The following is a 26,087-nucleotide window of genomic DNA, read 5'->3' on the forward strand; positions in this document are numbered from 1 at the left end:
GGAAAGAAAATCACATATTAACACTATATCTCTTTAATAAAACAGACTGAATTCAATTTAGATGGTTCAAGTATTAAAAAAAAATGGATATTAAAGAGGACATTTTCATATTTTTCCCCACTTCACAAAGGTTGATACAATTTTCTGATTTTGGTTCAATAAAGTAATGAAAAAAACTAACTGATAAAACTGACCTGGACAACAATGATGGGGGCCTAAGCTCAATATTTTGTTCCACAACATCACTTTAAAGGAGCTTGAGGCCAGATTGTGGCAAGATATATGAAAAAAATCTGTATACATTTTAAGTTTTCTAGTAATAATGTCAGATGAAGCGTTCCAAACCCAAAAGAATGAGCCCTCTAGTGTATCTCTCCTTTGCCTGGAACAGGCAGTGTGCTGCAAAATGTGCTGCAATTCGGTCCCAAATTTCCCGCGCTGGGCTGCGGATGTGACGTCACATGACGCTGCATGTGCGTTCTCCCCGTTCTCCCGTGCCGGCTTCACTGTTGGCTGCAGTACCCCCAACGGCCGTCGTGGTGAAGGGTGGCGCTAGAGAGTCTCATTTCTTAAAAGGAGCCTCAAGCTCCTTTAATCAACCGATTTCTGTAACTTTCAATGAACTTCCTGCACCTGCAGACAGATATTTTGGTCTTCTCATCATGAACTAACTGCTCCAGCAGTCTCAGCTTTTTCCCACAACATGTTCAATAGGATTCAGATCAGGACTCATAGAAAGCCACTTCGGAATAGTCTAATGTTTTATTCTTAGCCATTCTTGGGTGTTCTTAGTTGTATGTTGTGGGTCATTGTCCTGGATGTGGTATCTGATGATATCTGATGTGGAGTCAGATATCATTCCACACCCATCTGGGGTGTGGCAGTAGTGTCCTATCCATTGCCAAGGTACAGATAATGTGGGATGATATGAAATTCGGTAAAGATAAAGATGGGGAATCACATTTATTCTACTTTTATCTGAGATGTTACAGTTTCCTGTAAATCTGAACCCCTGATGCAACGACATTACTTCGGACTTCACTACCCCGAAAGTAAGTGGCAGGGTTGTTTTATGGGTTTTTAAGTTGATATTCAATTTAGTCCTCCAAATATAAGCTTTCAAGCACAGTGAAATTGATGTTTTCATAATGTAAGCCCTTTAAATAAAAAGGTTCATCTAAGTACATTTAGCCTATTTATCATTAGGAATACCATGTCAGAGTCACATGTTTGCATTTTGAGATAAATGATGGACAAGAGAAAGCATTTCTAACCTTTTCTAAGATTTTAATATATCATAGTTGGGCATGACACATGCATGAGTAAACGCCTACTTCATTTTGAGCTTTGTAAAGGACTTCATACAGAACGTTGTGCTGAGTTGAGTTGAGCTAAAGCATTTAATATCAGCTCTTCAAATTTCCAAATTTTGAATATCATAAGGTTCTGCCCTTGACTTTAATAAAGACAAAGCAATAATGTGTGTAGGCTCTAAGATCTCAAACCTTAAAACCAAAACTAGGATGATTACAGTTTTAGAACGGAAGCTTTGATCTCATGTCTCATCGCATGTAATCACCTCATGGTGGCTTTCGGTATGTTCAATATCCTCCAATACATCTTACACTATGATAGCAGCTGAAGGGGCTGTTACCGTTAATGTGCAAATTCATGTGTGTACCTCTCAGTACCAGCAACTCACCACCAAGAACTCCCTCTTGTCCACCATCTGGTTGCCGTCTGCATCAAACATATTGAAAGCAATCTTGAAGCCAGCATGAGGCTCTGGAAACAGATAGGAGAACACATACGGTGTGAGAGTGTGCATGTGTTTATCAAAAGGTAATTTTAAAGCCATAAATAGCAAGGAAAAAATTGGCACATGGCATTGAGGGGAGGGAAGGTGTGACAGAATTAACCTTTAGGAATTGTTAATTAGAATTAAAATGCAGATTTCTATCCTCAATGATCAGCACAATCTATAATCCTACATTACCTTCAATATAACTTTTTCTCTCACTGCATCTGTCAAGAATAGAATTTTATCTAAGATAATTATTAGATTATTTGTATTTATGAAAAATCAAAAGCTGACACTTTAGATTTCTTTGGAAATACAGGTAACACAGTTCACTTTTCACTGCTGAGATTCAAATCTTTTTCATATTTTAATATAGGGTCTATAGTCCACATCATCACTCCCCCTCCTGGGATTGTGCTTTCACTTTGGTTATTAGACAGGATTCATGCAGACCTGAGCCCATATCTCATCTATAGATCTTGATGTCATGCTTGATGTCTCCCTCACACTTGCTATTTAAGAGATTTGACATTCCGCTAAAGTAAGATTATTCATGTAGTGCTCTAGCTATGCTCAGATTTTAGGAGGGAGCCCAGTACAGCTCTCACGAATCGTATCATTGCTCACAAGTCTCATTTCCATCACACTTTTGCAGAAAAGAAGCTCAAGTCTCTGTATTTGCGACTAGGGGTGGGCAAAAATATCGATATGGCAATATATCGCGATACTTTTCCAGCTGATTCAATATCGATATTCAAAATTTGAATAGTGATTATTTTTTTAATCCCCGATTTTTTTCCCATTATATCACCCAGTGCTCCTACCTAAGTGACAGTCCTGGGCATTGCCACTCTCTACCAACCCTGGGAGGGCCCTGCACTGAGCTCAGGTTTTATTTCACGTTTTATTTCATTTTATAATTTATTTTTTATATAACACAATTGCCTGTCCTTAAAAAATGAAAAATAATGGACAGAGGTTTATTTATTTATGGATTTATATCTATACTGACTGATCACTGTGCCTGTCCTTGGTTTTAGTACCCATCTTTCTTGTGTTTATCATCATTTGCCACATAATTAAAGCAACCTCATACTAAATTTAATGTTAATTTCATATGATGTAAATAATATGAAAAACATATACAAATAAGTTGTAACTTTAGCTTGTATAGTTATAATAAAACATTGTTTTGACTCAGTTTGTCCCATGAATTGTCACTATAATCTGATGAACGTGCAACTCGGATTTTAAGATCCATCACTATCATCTGATGTACATATGTACAACTTGGATTAAGATGTGTAATGCATTTTTAAATTTTTCGGTGAACTATGTAGAATATAATAATCAGGATATCGCATAATCGGGATATCGCAATGTGTATCGTATCGTGGCTCAAGTATCGTGATGCGTATCGTATCGTGAGGTCCTTCCCAATACCCACCCCTATTTGCGACTAAGGTAGCGCTGCAGGGCGTCAGTGTTTCCATTGAACAGTGTTTTTTTAATACAAGTCTCCATATCTCGTCTTGTGAGACTTCTCTTCAAGTCTACTTGGCGTCTACTTGGGGCCATTACTAAATATTTTGACATTTAACCTCATCATTTTTTATTCTAATTGGATTATAACAGGAACAAGGTGCTACCTCAAGTGGAGGAGTTCAAGTATCTCGAGGTCTTGTTCATGAGTGATGGATGAATGGAGCGGGAGATTGACAGGCTGAAGTTGGTCCAGCGACTGCAGTAATGCAGACCGGTCTGTTGTGGTGAAGAGAGTTAAGCCAAAAGGCAAGGCTTTCTGTTTACTGGTTGATCTACATTCCTACCCTCACCTATGGTCAGGAGCTGTGGGTAGTGACCAAAACAATATAAGCAGCTGAAATGAGCTTCTTTCATAGGGTGGCTGTGCTCTCCCTTAGAGCTAGGGTGAGCAGCTCAGTCATGTGGGAGGTGCTCAGAATAGAGTTGTTGCTCCTCCACATCGAGAGGAGCCAGTTGATGTGGTTCTGAATCAGGTGAGGATTCCTCCTGAACGCCTTCCTAGGTGTTTGGAGCACGTCCAACCGGGAGGAGGCCCAGTGGAAGACCGCGACCCGACCTTGGATAAGCGGATGTTAATGAATGGATGAATGGAAATAAACTTATTTAAATAGCCTGCACTGTTTACTCTCTGTGTAAAAGTGCCTTGAGATTACTTTTGTTGCCAATTAGTGCTTTACAAATTAAATGAATAGACCAGTTTTTAGAAGAGTGTGTTTACTTTTGTTGTAGACCACAGAATTTCTATGAATCATCATTGATGGAGCCAAAGTCATCCTCATACAGGAAGTATTTATTTAACTTTTGTTTTATTCAGTTTATAAATAATGTTAATCACTAGAATGAGTGTTTATACTGTTTGAGTCCTGATTTGTATTCCTGGTTGGAGGTGAATTTATGTAAATAAAATATGTTTTAAATGTTCAATGACAAAATATTAAATGCAATCACAAGTTAGAAGTAAAGATTTTTCTTTGTCTCTGATGGTATGTGACTTTCAACGATGGTTGAAATTACAATTACACTGCATAAAGTTCTGGGTACATTTTAACTTCCTTCGCAGCGCTAACAGTATATTCCTGAAGTAAAATTTGATTGATGTTAAAAAAAAAAAGGGGGAGGTGTAACCCTATTATTACTAATGTTATTTTATTTGTGTACTTTTTTTTAATTTTATTTATTTATTTATTTATTTTTTAATTTAATTTAATTTTTTTTTTATATCTTGTTTACATATGTTTTATTGCTATTATCTTCTTTGTATGTGGGAACTGGGGAGGGTGGGATATATGTGGGGTTGTTTGTCTTAAAAAATATTGAAAAACCTTATAAAAAAAGTTATTAAAAAAAAAAAAAAAAAAAAAGGGAGAGAAACATTTTACAAAGTGATGATGACGTTAGGTGAGCGGAGGATGTATAAAGACTGAGCTGGCTCACTTGTCAGGATGCAGAGCAGGAACAGATACTCTGTGTAGGAGATGATGCCTGGTGGGGAAATCAAGACAGAAAGTAAAAAAAAGAAAAAAGGTCACATTCAAGACACTCCTGCACAGTGTTTACAGATGTTCAAAATCCATGGGCCTCTCAGGCTTCACTCACAGCCATTTACACTACAACACATAATCCTTCCTTTCATGAAGATAACATCTCAGATGCAGAGCTGCTAACAATCATTAGGCCACACACCGTCTCTTTTTCTACACCCTAAGTAACCAGAGTAAAGACACAAGTTTGTGTGTGTATCTGTCTGTGTGTGTCTGTGTTTGGATAAGCAGTTGAAAAATGTTCAAGGAGGGGATCCTTCCTTGCCTCAGGCCCATTTACAATCTTTGTAGCTCCAGCTCAGCTCTCTGTCCTTTTTCTTGCTTTCTGTCTGATTGCTTAGATAGTTCAGGGTGACTCGCTTGAGTGTTACGGAAGACTGCCTGCCCATTGGTGTGTACGTATGCATGAGTGTGTGGAAGGTGAACATGACACCAGTAGGAGCCAGTGTTAGCCTTGTGTTTTGCGGATGCCTCGCTGCTTTGTGTAGAGGAGCTGATTTGGAACTGAGTTCTCTTTTCCCAGTGTAGCCTGAGCGCTGCGGAGGCCTGAACATACACTCTGAAGCTACTCACGTTTCCTCATACAGTCTACATGTTTACAATCCCAAGCTTTCAGCGACATACAAATGAATGTAGAGTGGTCACATTCAGCTCCAGATGGTGGAATACGAGTATAAATAAATATACAATAAAATACAAACACATTTTATTTAATTTTATTATTTTTTTCAATTACAGTAATCTTAAAGAATTATACTAAATAAAAGTTATTCATAATGCAGGGTATGTCTTAGGAAATTAACAATAATCAGGTACCAGAAGTAAAAAAAAATGAACTTTTTCATCATAAACTGCATTTTGGCTTACTGAGGTATTAATGTTTGTTGTGTAAATGCACAGATTTATATAGTTTTAATGATGATCTCACACTGGTGAATACATCATTTCTAATACAATTTAATAAAAAGATAAACTAAATAAATAGATAAACTTGTCCACAATGAGCTGACTCCAACAGAAAAATATGTTTACTTTCATATTGCATGATGGATGTGACAGTAGTAGAAGTATCAGCAATGAATAAATAAAAACACAAGTCTCTACTCTGCCTGTCTTTTATATTTTTTTTATTTGATCCATTTTCACATTAGTCCAAATCTTTCCACTTATTTAGATGATGTCTTTTCAACTTCCTAACTTTTTACTGGCTTCTTAAACTGAGGACGGCAGTCTTCCTGGATACATGACTCCACAGACTCATTCAAACCCACACATAAGGTACAAGATGAACATATTCCTGTGATTAGGAGAGAGGGATGTATCACACATGGTGTGCTATATTTAGCATCTCTCAGTAGTCATGTGTGTTTTAGTGTAATTATCACTATGGGGACTTAGTCCCTGACTGTGTGATTCCTCTGTTACATACTCCTGAAGCAAATACCTAATTAGGGTAGCCTCATCTCATCCTCCTTATTTTGGTGCAGAGGAGAGGAGAGGAGAGGAGAGGAGAGGAGAGGAGAGGAGAGGAGAGGAGAGGAGAGGAGAGGAGAGGAGAGATTTTTTTTTCTTCTTCAGCAGATTGTTTAGCTACAAGGAGGGACAGCGTGATACCAACCTCGGATTAGAGACACCTACAGCGATACACTGATTCACACTCACTATTTAATCTCAAACTGAAAAGTAATCCGTGTAGGTGTTGAAGCACATTACTGAACCAACGCAAAAATCTAGTAACGCTTAGGAAATAAATGCAGATAGTCTTCTACTTATTTACTCATAATAGCACATATTTTTAATAGCAGATACGTTGTTGTGAACTTAAACAGATATTTGATACATTATTAAAGCTAAAAGCTCTAAATCATAGTCAATCATCATTCCACAAACATGTTATTCAACTCTTACTGCTTAACTCCGGAGACTGTCCTACCAAAATAACATTGGGGTCAGTTGGTCAATAAGTTATTATAAATCATATTTACATTTCAAAATTATACAATCTTTAGCATTTCTGTGAACCCATATGTGAAATCTTCAAGTCAAATCAAGACAGCTATCCAAAATGGCATGATACTATATGACATTGACTCTTTATCAAGCTCAAACCATGATGTCTTTCTAATCCAAACAAAGTAGATTTGACGTGTGATTGCAAAGAAAGACAAACCTAAACAGTGAGCAAATCCAAAGGAAAAAAAACAGCTTCTGGATTGTGTTTTTGAGCTTGAGCATTGTGTGGAATAGTGGACCACAAGAGTCCTACTGTGGTCAAGACTTGTTTGTTTTTTTAGCTTGCATGAGAATTAGGAAAAGGAAAAAACAGGAGTGTGTGTGTGTGTGTGTGTGTGTGTGTGTGTGTGTGTGTGTGTGTGTGTGTGTGTGTGTGTGTGTGTGTGAGACCTCGTTCTTTCAGGTTGCGGAACAGTTTGGACGATCCTCTCCATACTGGGGGAGTGTCTGACAAGATCTTCTCTAGCTCCTGGTGCTCACACAGGCACACAGACGACCAATGGGCAAAAAAAAAATCACAATCAATATTATGATGTACTGCAAAGGAAACAGCCACATCGAACAGAAAGGTTATTCTTTTTCAGGACATAATAACTACAATTATCTTGTAATCCTGTATTGAATAACGGTTAATAGTTGCTCTATGCTTATATTAACAACTCTTCAAAAAGCAATTTAAAAAAAATACTAATTTCAATCATTCACCTCAGTAAAATAGGATCTAAAGTTTGCAGTGAATATAAAGCTTTTGGCAGATGTTACATAACAGATGTCCGATTGCAATGCAGAGGAGCATGAGAGAGAGGGATTTGAAATGTGTCTCCCACCTGTTTGGTCAGGGACCTCCAGGGCCTCTTGTCTGCCGGGGAACGAGACAAAAGAGGAGAGAGAGAAGGGAAAGAGGAGAAGAGAGTTTGGGTGGGCTCAGTCAGATAGCATCTGTATGATCTAGAAATGGGTCTTAATGTTCCATGTACAGTCACAACACACACACACACATACACACACACACACACACACACTCACTGTATATATACTCATCATCACCGGCCCATTTGCCCCGTCTAATGTGCTCTTGCCTTTGTAGTATGTGGAATGTCCCCGTTAAAGCACATACTACTTTTGCTCAGTTTTATTCAACAAAGTTCATCTAATTCAACTTCAAAGGGGGCATTAGAGGTTGCTGGCTGCTGAGAGCATATGAGCGGGTGTATCCTATGACACCAAGATAAGAGTAGACGTAAACACACATAAAGGTGCACACAGTTTGCATGCAATCCAATCATATGTCCATTTTTCAGATATAACCTTAATGTGTAATGACATTTTTAGAACAGTGTTAATCCAGGAAAAAAATGAAGTTTATTGTCCAGTTTAGATATTTGCTGGACAGATCAGAGGGAGAGGGCACATAAAAACAAATGGAACGTGCGTCTGTGTGTGTTTATGACTAACGCTGACTTCAGACTAAACAATAGCTGTAAAGCCATCTGCTTTGAGGCTGGCTGGCTGGAGCTAATCTGTTACAACTGGCAGAGGGCTGAAAAAAAAACTGTAAAGATGTTCTTAAACCCAGAACTTTGTAGCATTTTAAAGTTCGCCTTCGGCATTTGCTAATCCTTTTTTTGTTTGGGAGAGAGAGAAACAGGTTGGAAGGGAGGTGTAAGAATGGGATAACTCAGCTATTTAAATTATAACCAAAACAAAAGAAAAAGGAAGCTAAATTATTAAGTAAAGATTAAATGAAAGTAGGCTAGAATACTAACACGTTATATGTTTATATTTCAACAATACGTTAAGTGTATTACTTGTAACCTGCAAACAGCTACTTATTTCAGTGAGTCCTCACAGGGCGGGGCATGCAAATAAGTGGAAAGCACTTTAGTACTTCACAAATACTTGATTCCTCCAATATTTACATGGTACCTACAGGTTCTCAGACATCACCTTTATGTGCATGGTGCTCTTGATGGTATGACATTTAAAGTGTAAAAAAAAAAGAAAAAAGGAAAAACAATTTAAAGACATGATAACAAGGGCAAACTGGATTTTTACCATAAGGCAGGGGTCTTCTGGTCCTTAAGGTCCACCGTTCTGCATGTTTTAGAATCTAACATGCAGGACCTGCACGATCTCGAGAACCAGGGCTGAAGACCACTGTTTTAGATGCTTCCCAGTTTTAACACACCTGATTCAAATGAATCGATCTCTATCAACTCAGGACCTGCACCAGTGTGGTAATAACACGTTGAATTAGGTGTGTTAGAGCTGGGAAGCATCTATCATAAGGGGACATAAAAAATTAAAATGAAGTGGCCAGTGTTTAAATAAAGTAAAAGTTGTAAGCAAAACATACTTTGATGCATATAATTAATCCTTTTTGTGGTCATGTTTTGCATTTTGAGACATGAATGAGACTTTTATTTGCTTTGGAACGATGAGGACCAAAATCCTCTGGATCTTCTGTTCTTGGCAAGAGTGTGATACCTGGAGAATACTGAAACGTTTTCATCCATTTCCTGTCGACTGATGCAGTTAAGCAACATCTCCGCTCAAGTAGCTATGAACAAATGAAGCTTAGCTGTCAGAAAAACCAGCATTAGCACTGCTTTCTTCTCCCTCTGGTTCCGCACACATTTTTCAGAAAACATTGTACAGAAGTCTGCCTAAATGATAAAAACCCAACCTCATGATAGAACTTGAAATAGCTATGCTGGACCACAGCACAAAATGTTGCACCTTCACAATAAAAGCCTGAACATTGTATAGATAGTATTGTTTCCTAACTGTTTTCTCTACACATGTACTACTTAAGTTTCATTAAGTCAGCATGTCAGTGTTATATACCATGTCTGTGTAAAAGTGGACATCATGTCCTATGGTGTCCAATATCTAAATCTCACTTCAATTCTATATTTTTCTACCCATTTTTCATCCACCAATGTTAAGTTGCAAAATATATGGTTAAGCATATAACACCATAATGTTGTGTCCACATTATGGTTTGCACACATTAAAACCTATCCAGTCATATCAGAGAAAAAGAAATGTGTTGGGATAGGTGACTAACTCCCAATTTAAAATGATTGATGGTGATATTTCTGAATTTATTTATACATGTACAAATGTAATCATTACATTTATACATAGATGGTTAAATAAAAGTATCCGGGAAATAATAAATGTTGTATTTTTTTGTTCTTATACTACCACAGGGAATTTGAAATAAAATAATCAAGGTGTGACCAAAGTGTTGACTTTCAGCTTTAATTCACGAGGATCATGAAAAACATGACATTTGCAAATTATAAATTATAGCCATATTAAGCAACGTACCTCCGTTTTCAGGGGTTCAGCAATATTTGAACAATTCCTGAAAATAAGTTATTGGCCATGTGTGGGGTCACTTCCTCGTTACTTTAAGATGAATAATTCAGATAAACTGTCTGGAGTTGATGTCAAGTATTGAGCGTGCATTTGGCTGCTGTTTGACTGGAGATACACATATACAGTCCAAGAGACCTCATTGTAAACAAAGGTGGTCAGATGGCGGACAAAAACAACGTAAATATAATTAACATAAACATACATAACAGCAACTCAATACTTTTTTACAGCAAAGAAATTGAATATTCTTTTTTTTTTTTTTTTTTTTTTTTTTTTTTTTTTTTTTTTTTTTTTTTTTTTTTTTTTTTTTTTTTTTTTTACCTTGTCTGCACACATATTATTGATTGATACCATGACGGTAGAAACCAAAAGTGTATATATGTGCATTATTACTATATGTAATATATACATATATATACGCACACATATGCGTACACATACCTAAATATACACATACAAACCCAGTGTTTTTTTTTTTTTTTTTTTTTTTTTTTTTTTTTTTTGTGGGGGGGGGAGGGGGTGGGGGGGGGGGGGGGTGACGACATCCACTGCCAATCCAGGAAGCAGGAACACACGGAGACACACGTCAAGCACTGGAAATCTGCAACAAAAAACCACAAACAAAGCACGAAACCGGCACGGAGCCAACCAAAACACGAACAGCAATCGACCTAAATCTTGAGATCTGATCGCAGTCTGAGCTAAGCTATCGCTACCGCTACCTAAACCCAAAAACTAGAGAGCCAGCATGCAGGTGAACAAGCCAGTGTGTATGTCTAGGTGTGTGTGTGTGTGTATGTATATGATCATGCGTGTGTGTGTGTGTGTGTGTGTGTGTGTGTGTGTGTGCATGTGACTAAATGACTATATGTGTGTGTGTGTGTGTGTGTGTGTGTGTGTGTGTGTGTGTGTGTGTGTGTGTGTGTGTGTGTGTGTGTGTGTGTGTGTGTAATAAACCAAACAAAGCTCCACCTGAAGTGTATCTATAGTGGGGGAGGGGGGGGAGCGACCCCGCCACCCGCGAGACCAGAGGCCGACAAGGAAGAGCCCGGAACCCAGGCCACCGGCAAACCCCACAGAGGGGAGAAGTAGGAGGGAGGCAACCCACCGCCTGCGAGGCCCCCCCCCCCGCCCGGCGGCGGCCGAGGGGGCCCGCGGGCGGGGCCCCCACGGCGCGGAAAGAAGCAGCCAGGGATCCCGCGGCGGCGGACCGCGACCCAGGCAATCCCCGGCCACCCGGTCCGGGCCGGACACGCGGCCAGGAGGCCCTCACCCTTCAGGCCAACGACCCCCACCCGGCAGGGGGCCAGCCTGCCCGGAGAGACAGAGCCGCCCCGGCCGCCGACGCGGGCAGGCGCACCCGTCCCCCACGAAAGTGGCCCTCCAAGACCAGAGGGGCGCCCCGCCGTAGAGGCAGCGGGGGGGACCGGAGACGGGCCCGGAGAGAGGGAACCCCCCAACAAGGCGACACCCGCGCAGGCCCGACAACGGAGGGCCCCAGACCCAGGCATCCCATTCATTCATCCATTCGCCTATCCGATACCTATACTAATAATAATATAATATACTATACATAATAATAATAATAATAATACTAATAATAATAATAATAATAATAACCATCTTTGTATAATATAATATTGATAAATTATTAAGTTTTTGATGTCCTGCCAATGGAGGCTCAAATCCTCCATGGCAGGACCCTTCCATACCGCATTCTCACCGACACAGACATACAATCACGCACCGTTTCCCCCTCCCCGGGGGGGTCCAGCACCGCCAGAAGGCACCCCAGGCTGCACGGCGGGCCCCGCCAGGCCCGGGTAACCCGACCCACCCGTCCGAGGCCCAGGCCGGTGAGGGAACGCGGGTGATGTGGGACCCCCTCCCGCCCCTTGTGTTGAGTGCATGTGATTAATGCCATAAAAACAGGGAGGAGGGAGGGCCAAGTATCGATTGACACCGACCCCCCCCCCTCCCGAACTACGTGTCCTTGTCAAGTGTATTTATAAAGTGTTGAATGTGCAGTGTCTAATTTGCTGTTAAAACCGTGAGGCGGGGAGTGCCGGGCCACGCGGGACAGTGCCCCCCACGACCCGGACCCCCCGCCTTTCGCCTATGTGCGTATGAATCGTGTAGGGGGGGCAAGAGGGGGAGCGGAGGCCGAAGCCAGGAGGCAGGACCAGCAAAGCTGGCCCTGATAAGACACCCGCGTCCCCCCACCGGCCATCCAGTAGACGGGGGCCGGCCCCCCGAGCCGGGCCAGGGCCCCACCGTACCTCCACGGGCGCCCCCGGAGCCGCCGGAGCCCCCAGACGGAGGGGGAAACGGTCCAACATCCTCCCATTCATACTGACAACATAAGACATAGATACCTGGGAATGGCGCCACCCCCGCCGCCGCGCCCGCCCGTGCACCCCCCGGTCAGGGGAGGCCCGATCTCCGGACCCGGCCCCACCCCCCCCCGAGGCCACCCCGGCGGACACCCCAAGGGTCACGGAGTCCCCACATCCGCAGGGGCACTCGGCCCCCGCCCAGCGACGGAGGACCAAGGCAGCAATGCCCCCCCAGCGCAGACAGCCACCCCCCACCCAGGCAGGACCGGGCCCTCCGGGTGGGACCCCCACGTCCACGGCCCAGCCCCCCCCAGGAGGCCCGGAGACGCCCAAGCCACCGCCCCCCCGCCCGAGCCCTCCCCAGCCACCCCCCCCACCGCCATGAGGTACCCCCCCCACAGGCCCCCAAGGCCCCCACCGGCCAGGGACAGGACCCCGCGGCCCCACCCACCGCCCCCCAGGGGCCACCAGAGGCCCGCGCCCCAGACCCCCCAAGCCGACCCCCAACCCCAATGGCCACGAGATCACCCCCCCCCCGCCCCCACTAGGTAACGAGGCCAACAATCGGGGACCACAGAGAGTGCAATTCAGCCGAGTGTTGTTCAGTGGAGGCAGACATTATCTCACTACTAATATGATCTGATAAAAGATTCCTAAAATGGTTAATACATAAACTGGATTTTTGTTTCCAATTTACTAGAATGGTTTTCTTTGCGATACATAAGGCAGTGAGAACCCGGTGTGTCCAATTAGGATCTATTTGAGTGTCTCCCAGGTGACCTAATATACACACCGTGGGGCACACTGGGATTCTGTGGTCGATCCATGTGGATAAATCCTCACAAATCTCCTTCCAGAACCTCTGTACCGGTGTACAGAACCATAAAGCATGCATATAATTATCTGGGGTGTTCTCTGTGCACTGTGAACAGATATTAGAGGTGACAAAGCCCATCTGGAACATCCTTTGTCCAGTATAATGTATTCTATGAAGAACTTTATACTGTATAAGTTGTAAGTTTGGGTTTTTAGTCATAGTAAACGTATTTAAGCATATTTGTGACCAAGAAAGCTGGTCGGTATTCAGAGAGAGATCCGCCTCCCACTTGGAGATCGGGAGAGAGACTGACTCGTCCAGTTTAGACACTAACCTGTAAAGTTTTGATAACAACTTTAAATTGCTTAGATTTAATAAATCTATTATCTTAGCGGGAAGTTGTAAGTCTAATTGTCTAATTTTGTATGTTTTATTTATTATGGCCTTGAGTTGTTGATACTCTAAAAATTTACTCCTGCTAACTCCGTATTGAACCATAAGTGTATTGAAAGGTACAAACTGTCCTCCTACAATTACGTGCTGTAAATACCGTATTCCTTGATCTCTCCATTGAACGAAGTTAACCATCTTTTTATCATTTTTCACGATGTCTGGGTTGTTCCATATGGGTGTACGGTCACATGGAAAAAGTGAAATTTTAGCTACTTTAAGAAATTCCCACCAAGCTGATAAAGTTGTGCTAATATTAGTGCTTTTGAAACATTGATGACGTTTGATACTTTGACTAATAAATGGTAACTCTGAGATTTCTAGTTCGTTGCAAAACACTTGCTCTGAGTCCAGCCATTGACTATCTAAAGGATGATCCTTTGACCATTTTACAATATACTGTAATTTATTGGCAAGGAAGTAATACTGAAAATTAGGTAGCTCTAAACCTCCATATTCTTTAGATTTCTGCAATGTCTTTAAACTAATGCGTGGAGTTTTATTTTTCCACAGAAATTTTGAAACACCTGAGTCCAGCGATTTAAACCAGGAGGTAGGGGGTTTGAATGGTATCATTGAGAAAAAATAATTTACTTTTGGTAAAACCATCATTTTAATGGTGGCTATTCTACCCATGAGTGAAATGGGGAGAGAGCTCCATCTAGCAAGATCATCTTCTATTTTCTTTATAAGCTGAACATAATTTAATTTTATTAACTCTGACAGCCTAGGGGAGATGTTTATGCCTAAATATCTAATGTTCCCTGATTGTAATTGAGTATTGGATATATTCCTAAAATTGCAGTTCACGCACAAAACGGTGGATTTAGACCAATTAATAGAATAATCAGACAGAGATGAAAATCCCTCTATAAGTGCAATTGTCTGTGATAGTGAAGATCGTGAGTTCTGGAGGAAGAGGAGTACGTCATCCGCATAAAGACTTATTTTGTGCTCTACTATTTTGCATTGTATACCTTTAATATTTTGATTTTGTCTAATAGCTGCTGCTAAAGGTTCGATAAATATTGCAAATAATGAGGGAGATAGAGGGCAACCCTGTCTAGTGCCTCTTTGCAAGGTAAAACTTGTAGAGATTTGATCATTTGTCCTTACACGTGCCTTGGGAGAGCTGTATAATATTTTTACCCAGTCAATGAAAGATTCACCAAATCCAAATTTATGTAAGGTTGCCAATAGAAACTTCCAATTTACCTTATCGAATGCTTTTTCCGCGTCTAAGGATATAATAGTAGTTTCCTGTTTATTGATACTGGAATAATCTATAATATTTAATAATCTGCGAATATTAGTAGAGGAATGTCTACCTTTAATAAAGCCTGTTTGATCCGGATGTATAATAGAAGGGGTGACTCTTTTCAGACGTTCAGTAAGGGCCTTGCTAATTATTTTAAGGTCTACATTTATTAATGAAATTGGGCGGTAGCTCGATGGGAGCAAGGGATCTTTATCCGGTTTTAATAAAAGACTAATATTAGCAGAGTTCATATTTAAGGGTAAGCTTTTATTTTCCCTAATATTTAGAATCATTTTATAAAATGTTGGTGCTAATATGCTCCAGAATTCCTTATAAAATTCAGCTGGGAAACCGTCTGGGCCCGGAGCTTTATTATTGGGCATATGTTGAAGAGCTTCATGGAGTTCTCCTATTGAGAGTGGTGAATCTAAATTCGTAACCTGTTCCTGATGTAACTTTGGCAGGTTAATTTCTCCAAGAAACTCATTAATGGATTGATCAGAAATTGAATATTCTTAAAAACCATTTCCTGATCTCAACCCAGCAAGCTCTCAACCCTGAAGACAAAACCGAAGTGCAGACTGGCCCACAAACAAGCAGCAGCTGATGATTACTGCAATCAAGGCCTTGAAAAAGATCTCCAGGGAGAAAATTCAGAATTTGGTGATGTCCATGGGCTCCAAAGTTCAGGGAGTAATAAGATTTCCATCCAAGTAAAATAGTTATTTATTAGCAAATATGCCACTTTGTATAAGAATATTTTTGAGGCCCTGAAATGGAATTAGCTTCTGTAAAATGGCCGTAATTCCCAAATGGCAAATGCAATAACTTTGTGAAACCTCTTAAAATTAAAACTGAACGTCCACACTTTGATCACATCTTGATTGATTTATTTCAAAACCATTCTGGTGGTGTATAAAGGCAAAATCATAAAAATGTGCGTATTGTTTAATACTTAATGAACCGAATTGTATACAAATGTAGTAGTTGTATGTTCAGCCTAGTCTTTGGTGAATCTAAGCTGTAGTTACATGTTCATGCTTGATGAGGTTACAAATTCTTATATAGATAGATCAAATTGAAAAGTGCCTTAATACTAGTAAAATAATATTTTTTTTTCCAATTTATAAAAAAAGACATGACATGTACAGCACAAAAACACCAATAATGCATCCAAGTTTGAAACCAAGCTTTAAAAGCTCATTTAAATGTCTGATACGTACCTCTTGGTTCACTCATGGTAACAGATTCGATGAAGTTCTGTGGAGTCATGTACAGTTGTCCGTCATACTCCACGGAGCTGAACATACGGAAACGATACTCATGGGAAGACATGTACACGTCACCGTCATCAAAGTCATATGGATGTGCCTGCAGACATGAACACAAAATAGAATATACTGTTACTTTGTGGCTTGCATGAAAGCTTGATGAAGAAACCATTTGTTAGGATGTTGACAACACTTTACATTACATGCTGGATATTGAAATATATTTTAGTGAGCTTGAGAATATTCCTTTTAATTCTTTAAAGTGTGTATGGAGTAAATATAGCTATATGTGAAAAAAAAAATCACATTTCATTTTCATCACAGAAAGCAACATACAATAATAGCTGATTTCCTTAGTCGTCATTCTTTGAGTGTACAGTACTGTACTGCATCTCATATGGACAACATAATCCAGGCTGCATGTCCCTCCTCAATGCTTTTGAACTTCTGTAATGAGCATATCCATCTATTCTTGGCATCAACTCTCTCCATTTAGCTCTCTGAGAATATAAATAGAGTCATCACATCTGCTGCAGTGAAACAGAAGAACAGGGGTACACACACACACACACACACACACACACACACACACACACACACACACACACACACACACACACACACACACACACACACACACACACACACACACACACCAATTCAACTTTTTGCTTGATTACTCTCCCCACTGCTTTCCTTCTGAGAAGCTGGGACTACAGCTTGATTATCTGCATATATGAGAGCTGTTGGGCAAGCAGATTGTGTAATTAGCAGAGAGGTTTCCATATTTAAACCTGCTCTGCTGTGGGCCCCAGCACACTGAGGTTCCTGCTCAGATCAGCTTTGATGCTGGTTTTACAGAGGGAGCTCTAAAGGGCACGAATAGGAGATGAACATCCGGCTTTATGAGAATGCACAGTAATCAAGTTTAAGAGCACTCTCCCCCATGGGTCTGATTCTCACTAATGAATGAAGTGTGTGAAGTTCTGCAAAGGCATCAAGGTTCACGTGTATGTAGCTCAAGTTGAAGTAAAAAGTAAACATGTTACTAAAAGAAAAAGCATAATTCTGTGGTAGCAAGTAGAGTTAGTCTGTTACACTGTGTGTTTGTTGTGTATTCACAACTAAAGCTGTTTCTAAAGCAAAATCACTGTTGCCTTGTATAGTTATGCTCACCCTGCAGCAGATGCTCCAGGTGTTTTCCCCTGAGCCAGCCTGGTGTTTTTCCTCCACTGCTGCAGATTTCTAAAAGTTGTCCTCAGTCTAACAGTCTGAACTGTCTGTTTCTTCAGAAATCTTCCTCTAAACTTCAGATATTCAGTTCAGCTGTGTCTGAGATTGCTGACCCTATTTGTCTGTTTGTTTTCAGGATTGCTTGGCATCATAAGATATTTATCAAATATAAAAAAAATACAACAGATGTTTGCTTTACCTAGGCTCTAAAAAGGTAGACACATAATTTTAATATATAGGTGTGGGGAGTATGGAGTAAAGCAATCAATAAATTGAAATTCATTACAAAAATCCACACTGGTTTTTAAAGCAAATGGTAATTTGGCACAATATTTTGTGCAAAGTACTTCATATACAGTCAGTCCGGAAAGTATTCAGAACGCTTCACTTTTCCCACATTCTTTTATGTTACAGCCCTATTGATAATAGGAATAAATTAATTTTTTTTCTCAGAATTCTACACAAAATACCCCATAATGACAACATGAAAGAAGTTTTATGATTTTTGTAAATTTATAAAAAATAAAAAACTATAAATATCACCTGTGCATAAGTATTCAGAACGTTTGCCATGAAGCTCAAAATTGAGCTCTGGTTCATTCAGTTTCCACTGATCTCTCTCAAGTTGTTTCTACAGCTTAATCGGAGTCCACCTGTGGTGAATTCAGTTGATTGGACTTGATTTGGAAAGACACACAACTGTCTATATAAGCTCTCACAGTTGGCAGTGCATGTTGCAACACAAGCCAAACATGAAGTCAAAAGAATTGTCTTCAGACCTCCGAAACAGGATTGTTTCGAGGCACAAATCTGGGGAAGGGTACAGAAACATTTCTGCTGCTTTGAAGGTCCCAGTGAGCACTGTGGCCTGCATCATCCTTAAATGGAAGAAGTTTGGAACCACCGGGAATCTCCCTAGAGCTGGCCGCCCGCCTAAGCTGAGCAATCGAGGGAGAAAGGCCTTAGTCAGAGAGGTGACCAAGGACCCGACGGTCACTCTGTCAGAACTCCAGCGTTCCTCTGTGGAGAGAGGAGAAACTTCAAGAAGGACAACTATCTCTGCAGCAATCCACCAATCAGGCTTGTATGGTAGAGTGGCCAGGCGCAAGCCCCTCCTTACTAAAAAGCACATGGCACCCCGACTGGAGTTTGCCAAAAGGCACCTGGAGGACTCTCAGACCATGAGAAAAAAAATCCTCTGGTCTGGTGAGACAAAGATTGAACTATTTGGCATGAATTCCACGCGTGGTGTTTGGAGGAGACCAGGCACCGCTCATCACCTGGAGAACACCATCCCTACAGTGAAGCATGGTGGTGGCAGCATCATGCTGTGGGGGTGTTTTTCATCAGCAGGACCTGGGCAACTAGTCAGGATTGAGGGAAAGATGAATGCAGCCATGTACAGAGACATCTTGTATGAAAACCTGATCCAGAGTGCTGTTGACCTCAGACAAGGACGACGCTTCATCTTTCAGCAGGACAACGACCCAAAGCACACAGCCAAAATATCAAAGGAGTGGCTTCAGAACAACCATGTCAATGTCCTTGAGTGGCCCAGCCAGAGCCCAGACCTGAATCCCATCCAACATCTCTGGAGAGATCTGAAAATGGCTGTACACCGACGCTCCCCATCCAACCTGATGGCGCTTGAGAGGGTCTGTAAGGAAGAATGGGCAAAACTGCCCAAGAATAGGTGTGCCAAACTTGTAGCAACCTATTCAAAAAGACTTGAGGCTGTAATTGCTGCCAGAGGAGCGTCTACAAAGTATTAAGCAAACGTTATGAATACTTATGCTCATATGATTTCTTGTTATTTTTATTTTTAATAAATTTACAAAAGTCGCATCAAAACTTCTTTCATGTTGTCATTATGGGGTGTTTTGTGTAGAATTCTGAGGAAAAAAAATGAATTTATTCCGATTATCAATAGGGCTGTAACATAAAAAAATGTGGGAAAAGTGAAGCGTTCTGAATACTTTCCGGACTGACTGTACACTCCCCGGCCACATCATTAGGTACACCTTGAATACTAGGACTCTATTGTATGCCTTATGAAGGTATTGTGTGCCTAAGTAGGAAAAAGTAAATACATTCTAATCAGTTCTCAAGTTTCACTTTAGCCTTGATTATTCCTGCATGACCATTCTCTCAACTTCTTCATCTTACATTCAAAGAATTTCACTTGGGAGTAACCTTGACTAAGCAACTGTTTTTTTGTTGTTGTTTTTTTTGGGGGGGAGGGGGGGTGTTTGTTTCCCAGTCCGCTGTCATGGCCTTGGGATATTCTGTCTTTAGAATTACAGCACCATTGTTGTTATTTTTTTCGAAGATTTTTCATATTCTTTGCACTTTCATTCACACAACACACTCTTATTGTGGATGAATTGTGAGGAGATCCATTCATTTTGTGAACAATAAGCTTCTGGAGGTGCATGCACACGCCTTTCCATGCGAGCGTGCACAGTGTGAACCAGAAGGCCAGGCCTTAACAGCAGATAATCACCATCCTAGTTCCAATTGTTTCTGATCCCGGTGTTCCTATTTCTATAGCCAACTCTGTAGACAATTCTATATCCTGGAATTGTTTTGTACTGGAAAACTGCATTTGTTATAGAGGATGTCATGATTTTGCAGAAGTAGCTTTGTGGTATACCCAGAGCTATACCACAAACCAACTCTTGCAAATGTCATATTGCATCTGGAGCTATGCCATTCCCAATCTGTCTGGCACTGTTCCCAAAAAACATATAAATCAAAGTCAAATTACATTAAAAAGAGAAAGAAAGAAAGAAAGAAAGAAAGAAAGAAAGAAAGGCAGTTGTTAAAGTGCTGAGTCACTGGGAAGTATGTTGTAGAGGTTTTTCACTGTGTGCTGAATAGCCAAGAACGTAATTTGTACAACCTGTAAGGTAAAAATGACAGCAATAACCAATGTTTTTGGGATAATAAACTTAATCCAACAATTATTACTCTGATGAACATGCTAGATATTACGAAGGTATCCGAGACTAAAAAAATAAAGCTAGTAGAGCACACAGCCTGCAGGCTCCACTAGAAAATCACAAATGACAATGACAAATCACAGCCTCCCCAGCTGCACACTAAAAAAAATTAATCTAAGCGCATGTAAATATAACATATTTAAATCTGTGATATTAACAACAAATACATCTAGTTTTGAACTTAATCTGCATTTGTTCAAAAAACAAGACATTGTGAATTTTGCAGGCGACTTTTTCGCATGAGATTTTTATGTAGATCAAGAAAGACTAGTCTTTCTATAAACTAATCAATTTTTTGTATGTACAAAATTAATTTGCAAGTAAAGTCAACTACATTTTTGCAAGTAAAGTCAACTTAATAATTTATTCTTTTTTTCCTTTTTTTCCTTTTTTCTTGTTTTTTTCCTTTTTTTCTTTTTTCTTTTTAAAGTCAAATTAATTTTGATAAATAAAGTAAACTTAACACAATTAAGTTGACTGTAGTTGACTGAGATTTTTATGTAGATCAAGAAAGACTAGTCTTTCTATAAACTACTCAATTTTTTGTATGTACAAAATTCATTTGCAAGTAAAGTCAACTAAATGTTTGCAAGTAAAGTCAACTACGACGTAGCCTACGGCGTAGGGTGCACGTCGCTGCGTACCCTACGCGTTGTTATAACGCGGGACCATAAATGAGCCTTCAGCCTCCCAGGCGGCTGCTGTTTCAGCACCAGCCCAAGCGGAGAGCGCCGTCCCCGCATCTGCGCAGCTCGTCCTGCAGCCAGACAGGGAGCGGACTGTTTCCACTGGGTGTAGCTGGAAATTGGTGACATGGTTTATCCGCTCCAGAGAAAGAAAAAAAAAAACGACAACATAGCACACACTGTTGGCTGTTTAGGACTAATAAACAAGAAAGGTAAGCACAATAAATGATTCCCTGTGCAGTATTTTTTGGCGAGACTTTACCAATTTATGGCATGGTATGAGTTGCATATTGGCAAAAAATTTAAAATTAAAATCACGTTGGTGTCCCCCCCAATCCTGACATCGGATCTGCACCCCTGGCTGCAGAGCAGACGTGGACTCCTCTCAGCGTGTACAGGGAAGCGTGAAAACGATACCCACGGGTTGCCCTTTTCTCTCGCCCCAGAGGCCCTTGTGTCAACAATAATACATTCTTGGCGGACAAACCACCTTCTCGCTACGTGTCACTAGGTCCTACTAGCCTCCAGCCCCTCACCTTCTCCTTGGCAGTGACGGTGGGGATGGAGAAGGTGATGGGGAGTCTCTTCATCCTCCTCCGGCCAGCGCCGCTCCTCGCATCGCTGCAGAAGTAAAGCGCCGCGACGCCTCCGGCTGCAGCGCACATCCCGACGGCCAGGCAGCTCCGTGTCCGAGTCCTGCTCGCCGTCTGACCCGCGACTAGTTCGGATCTTGGCGCCGACCACAGGTTCAGCTTTCCGGCCAGTGCTGCCACTCTGCGGAAAGCGGCCATTGCTGCCGTCGGTGCCGCCGCTGCTGCTGCTGTGGTCTGAGTTGGGGGGCAGCTCCAAACTATCGCGTGTTTTCCTGGTGTCATCGCGAGATGTGCGGCCGCTCTGACCAGGGCCAGGCTGGGAGCAGAATCTGATTTATCCCCTGAAAATGGGTCTTTTTCAGTGGCGTCAATTCAGTCAAAGCTAAGGTATGGCAAGGTTACGAGTCACAGAACTTAACTAGAGATCAATCAACACGTCCAGCAAATACTCATCACAGAAGTCTGCTATGTAGCTAATCTGTGTGGTCAAGAAAATTGGAACTTTTTCAAATGCAGGCTCACTGCAAAAACTCAAAATCTTACCAGGAATATTTGTCTTATTTCTAGTTAAAATGTCTCATTTTTAGTCAAAAAAATCTCATTACACTTAAAACAAGAGTATTACCAGAAAAATAACTTGTTATTTGACCATTTTCACCGGTTTCAAGTAAATTTTCACTTGAAATGAGTAGAAAAATCTGCCAGTGGGACAAGATTTATCTTCTCATTACAAGCAAAATGATCTTGTTCCATTGGCAGATTTTTCTACTTATTTTAAGTGAAAATCTAGGAAAATCTCAGGTGAAAATGGTTGTTTTTGAGTCTTGTCTTAAATGTAATGAGATTTAAAAAAAAAAAAAAAAATGAGACTAAAAATTAGACATTTTAACTAGCAATAAGACAAATATTCTTGATAAGATTTTGAGTTTTTGCAGTGTATAATAACTATTGAAATCGATCATGTTGTTCTTATTTTGCATTTGTAGTTATTCCATAAATGTATTTAAAAAAACAAACATTTACATTTAACCCTTGAAGCCAAGGTGTGGCGGCTGCCGTATCTTGCCATACCCAATTGACGCCCCTGGTCTTTTTACCTGCCAAAAATTGATTGAAGGCCAAATACAGTTAATGAAAGGTTGTTTCTGCCTAAATATGATTTGATCTCATTCTTGAGCTTCATAATATAAACAATAGAGCTCACAGGATTGCTTTTAACTCTTTTAAAGGACAATTACAACACAAAATAGGCCTTTTCACCTGCCAAAAATTGATTGAAGGCCAAATACAGTTAATGAAAAGTTGTTTCTGCCTAAATGTGATTTGATCTCATTCTTGAGCTTCATAATATAAACAATAGAGCTCACAGGATTGCTTTTAACTCTTTTGAAGGACAATTACAACACAAAATAGCCATTTTCACCTGCCAAAAATTGATTGAAGGCCAAATACAGTTAATGAAAAGTTGTTTCTGCCTAAATATGATTTGATCTCATTCTTGAGCTTCATAATCTGAAAATCTGATGTTTTAGCGCTATCGTTCAACGGGCTGCTGTGCACGCTCCCGCGGCCAGAAATCAGAAGAAATCAGATTCTGGCAGGCAATCACTTTTTGGCACAACAGCGGTACTTCAGTGAGGGAGATTTGTCTCATCTACAAGTATGAAACCAGAGTTCAGAAAGACAGGAAAAATAGATAAACAACAGAAAAGTTGTCTAGTTCTAACAAAAATGTGTCTCCCTCACATATACAAATAGAGATAAATGGTAGAGCTATCGAGAGGGTAGAATTTATTACATTTTTGGGAATATATGTGGATGAATTTTTAAACTTTATTTTATAGGCTGAGACATTTTCTTCCTCTTGAAGCTTTCCTAACTCTGTACCGGTCTGTATTTGAGTCTCATTTAAATTATTGTAATGTTTTATGGTGTAATACATATCCAAGTTATGTTGACAAATTACAGATCTTACAAAAGAAAGTGATCCGAGTTATATCATGGAGCAAATTTAATGCTCCCTCTGATCCTCTTTTTTATGGATATAACTAAGCTTCTGAAACTTACTCAGTGTAACATTTTCAACAATGCCTGTGTAATGTATAATGTAATGTTTAAACTCAATGACAGACTCTCATCCCAATTTATGCTCACATTCATTCATGAACACGCTACAAGGGGAAAACAACTTTTAAAGGGAAAGAAAAGGAAACTGAAATGTACAAGTTTCAGTGTAAGCCTAGTCTAAGGGTTTTATTGTGTGTTTTTTTTTGGTTTTTTTTTTATTTAGGTTATAAGGTTATGTGTATCTGTGTAATTTATAGTTGTTTTGCTTTGTGACTGGGCCCCCATTCATAAGCTACAATTAGCTTCTGGGGAGTCCCATTTTACAAACCTCAATTGATTGCTACCTGTATTTGTGTTTTTTTTAATTATTTGTGAATAAACTCTGAAATCGAACTCGAAAAACCCTCCTTGAGAGTGCATAAAGAGCCCCGCTTGGTCTTTCAAAAGTAAACATAGAGATGTTTACTGATACAAATAATATTTTTTTTTTCTCCTTATATATTACATGTACCGGCACATAAATATTGCATTACTTACATATTACTGTGATCCTACATGGCTGTGCATACACACATGATTGATATCATGTTCCAGCTGTAAGTAAAACTGTATCTGAAATTATTCTGCACACCAAGCGACACAGTTGTGCTGATAAAAAAGAAAATCTTTACTCAAATGTACTTACTTAAGTATGGTGTGTTTTGCCTCCAAATGAGAAAATAATACAAAGACATATCAATACAACAGTTTTGTAATAGCTATTAAACTATAACTGATTTACCGCAATGTACAAATGTCCCCTGGTCTTGTTATTTAATCAAAGTTTAAATGAACACCCATATAGATTTTTCTGCTTCGATAACAGAGGTAGACTGATTAATCAGTTAGCCAATTATTGGCCATTTTTTAAAATCATCGACATAGGTCACAGAAAAACCCACACGCCTATTAGTGACCTGGATAGCATGTACACAAAAGGAAATGACACAATGATCAGAATTGATTCATCTATGAGAAATAGTCAGTATTTAGTGTGACCTTCCTCAGAAGCACAGATTTAATCTTGTTTCATGAGACTGTCTGATACAGATATTTGTGGTGTTTTTAATCAATGTCCTGTGCAATTAATTATTAATTAACTATGAGTCTATTTAAAAGAGCCAAGTTAATGTATTTTCTGTTTCTATCTTAAATAGACTGGAAGATATGGATGTCACTTAAACTTTAAAATAAAATAAAATAAAATAAAATAAAGACTATGGGTTCTTCAGAGTTTCATACATACAATATAAAAAGGCTTGAAACACCTCTGTACATTTTCTCTTTGATTGTTCAGTGTTCTATATGATTTCAGACATCACTAAGTAATTATCTTGAAAATCCTCTTGAAAAATGAAGATATCATTCTAGGTATTTGCTTTTTGTTATTTCTCAACATGTGTTGCCAGCCCGAGACCTGTTAATCTTAAATTCAGTCACTGGTGTTAATTCAGGGAGGAAGAAGCCAAGTCAGTGTTGTTTGCAGCTATCTATATTAGATATTTGGCTTTGCATGTCTTTAAGCCTGAGCAAACTGTTCTAATATATATCATTGAGGATATGCAAAGCAACAATAACCAGTTATGCTGCTGCATATTTTAATGGAGAAGTGGTCTCTAAAGTAGGTAAAACTGTACCAAAGGTACCATTTCCAGTTCAACTGCATGACTGTATTCTGGATTTAACATGAAAGACGTATCGGTTTACATGATGGTGGGTGGGGGGAATTTTGAATCACCAATCATTTAAGCATTTGTTTAACTTCACTTTTCACCAAAGGTCAGTGTGGTATCAGTTTTCCACTAGTAAGTAGAAGATCAAAGCAGTCAATACAGAGCAGATATCAAACAAATATCAAAGATGAACTCTTCATTTAAGTCTTCACATACAGGACTAATGTTCACCTGATGGGGCTTTTCTCATAACTTTGATGCTGTGAGAATAAAGGGCAGAAGTCTAATGGATGGGCCTGTCACCTGTTCACACATGAAGCACAGTGGATCACTCTACTATTTAGTTGAAAATAGATCAAACAATAACAAAAACCA

The 26,087-nt window shown here is 40.0% G+C and overlaps 1 protein-coding gene across 7 annotated transcripts in view; it reads right to left on the bottom strand.

Annotated features, from left to right (window-relative positions):
• The window catches only part of micu3a (mitochondrial calcium uptake family, member 3a), a 46,032-nt gene extending 23,875 nt beyond the window's left edge, over positions 1-22,157 (bottom strand). For all 7 annotated transcript variants that reach the window (XM_061721900.1, XM_061721883.1, XM_061721859.1 and 4 more), the window contains exons 1-6: positions 21,877-22,157; positions 16,372-16,519; positions 7,728-7,759; positions 7,291-7,369; positions 4,781-4,828; positions 1,703-1,785 (exon numbers count right to left, since the gene is read on the bottom strand). In XM_061721900.1, the coding sequence (XP_061577884.1) occupies positions 1,703-1,785; positions 4,781-4,828; positions 7,291-7,369; positions 7,728-7,759; positions 16,372-16,519; positions 21,877-22,131 (645 nt within the window). In that variant the 5' untranslated portion in view covers positions 22,132-22,157. The remainder of the gene's footprint in view (positions 1-1,702; positions 1,786-4,780; positions 4,829-7,290; positions 7,370-7,727; positions 7,760-16,371; positions 16,520-21,876) is intronic.
• Between the last annotated feature and the right edge of the window lie 3,930 nt (positions 22,158-26,087).

The sequence above is a fragment of the Cololabis saira genome, chromosome 1 (assembly GCF_033807715.1).
Source record: "Cololabis saira isolate AMF1-May2022 chromosome 1, fColSai1.1, whole genome shotgun sequence".
Taxonomy (NCBI): domain Eukaryota; kingdom Metazoa; phylum Chordata; class Actinopteri; order Beloniformes; family Belonidae; genus Cololabis; species Cololabis saira.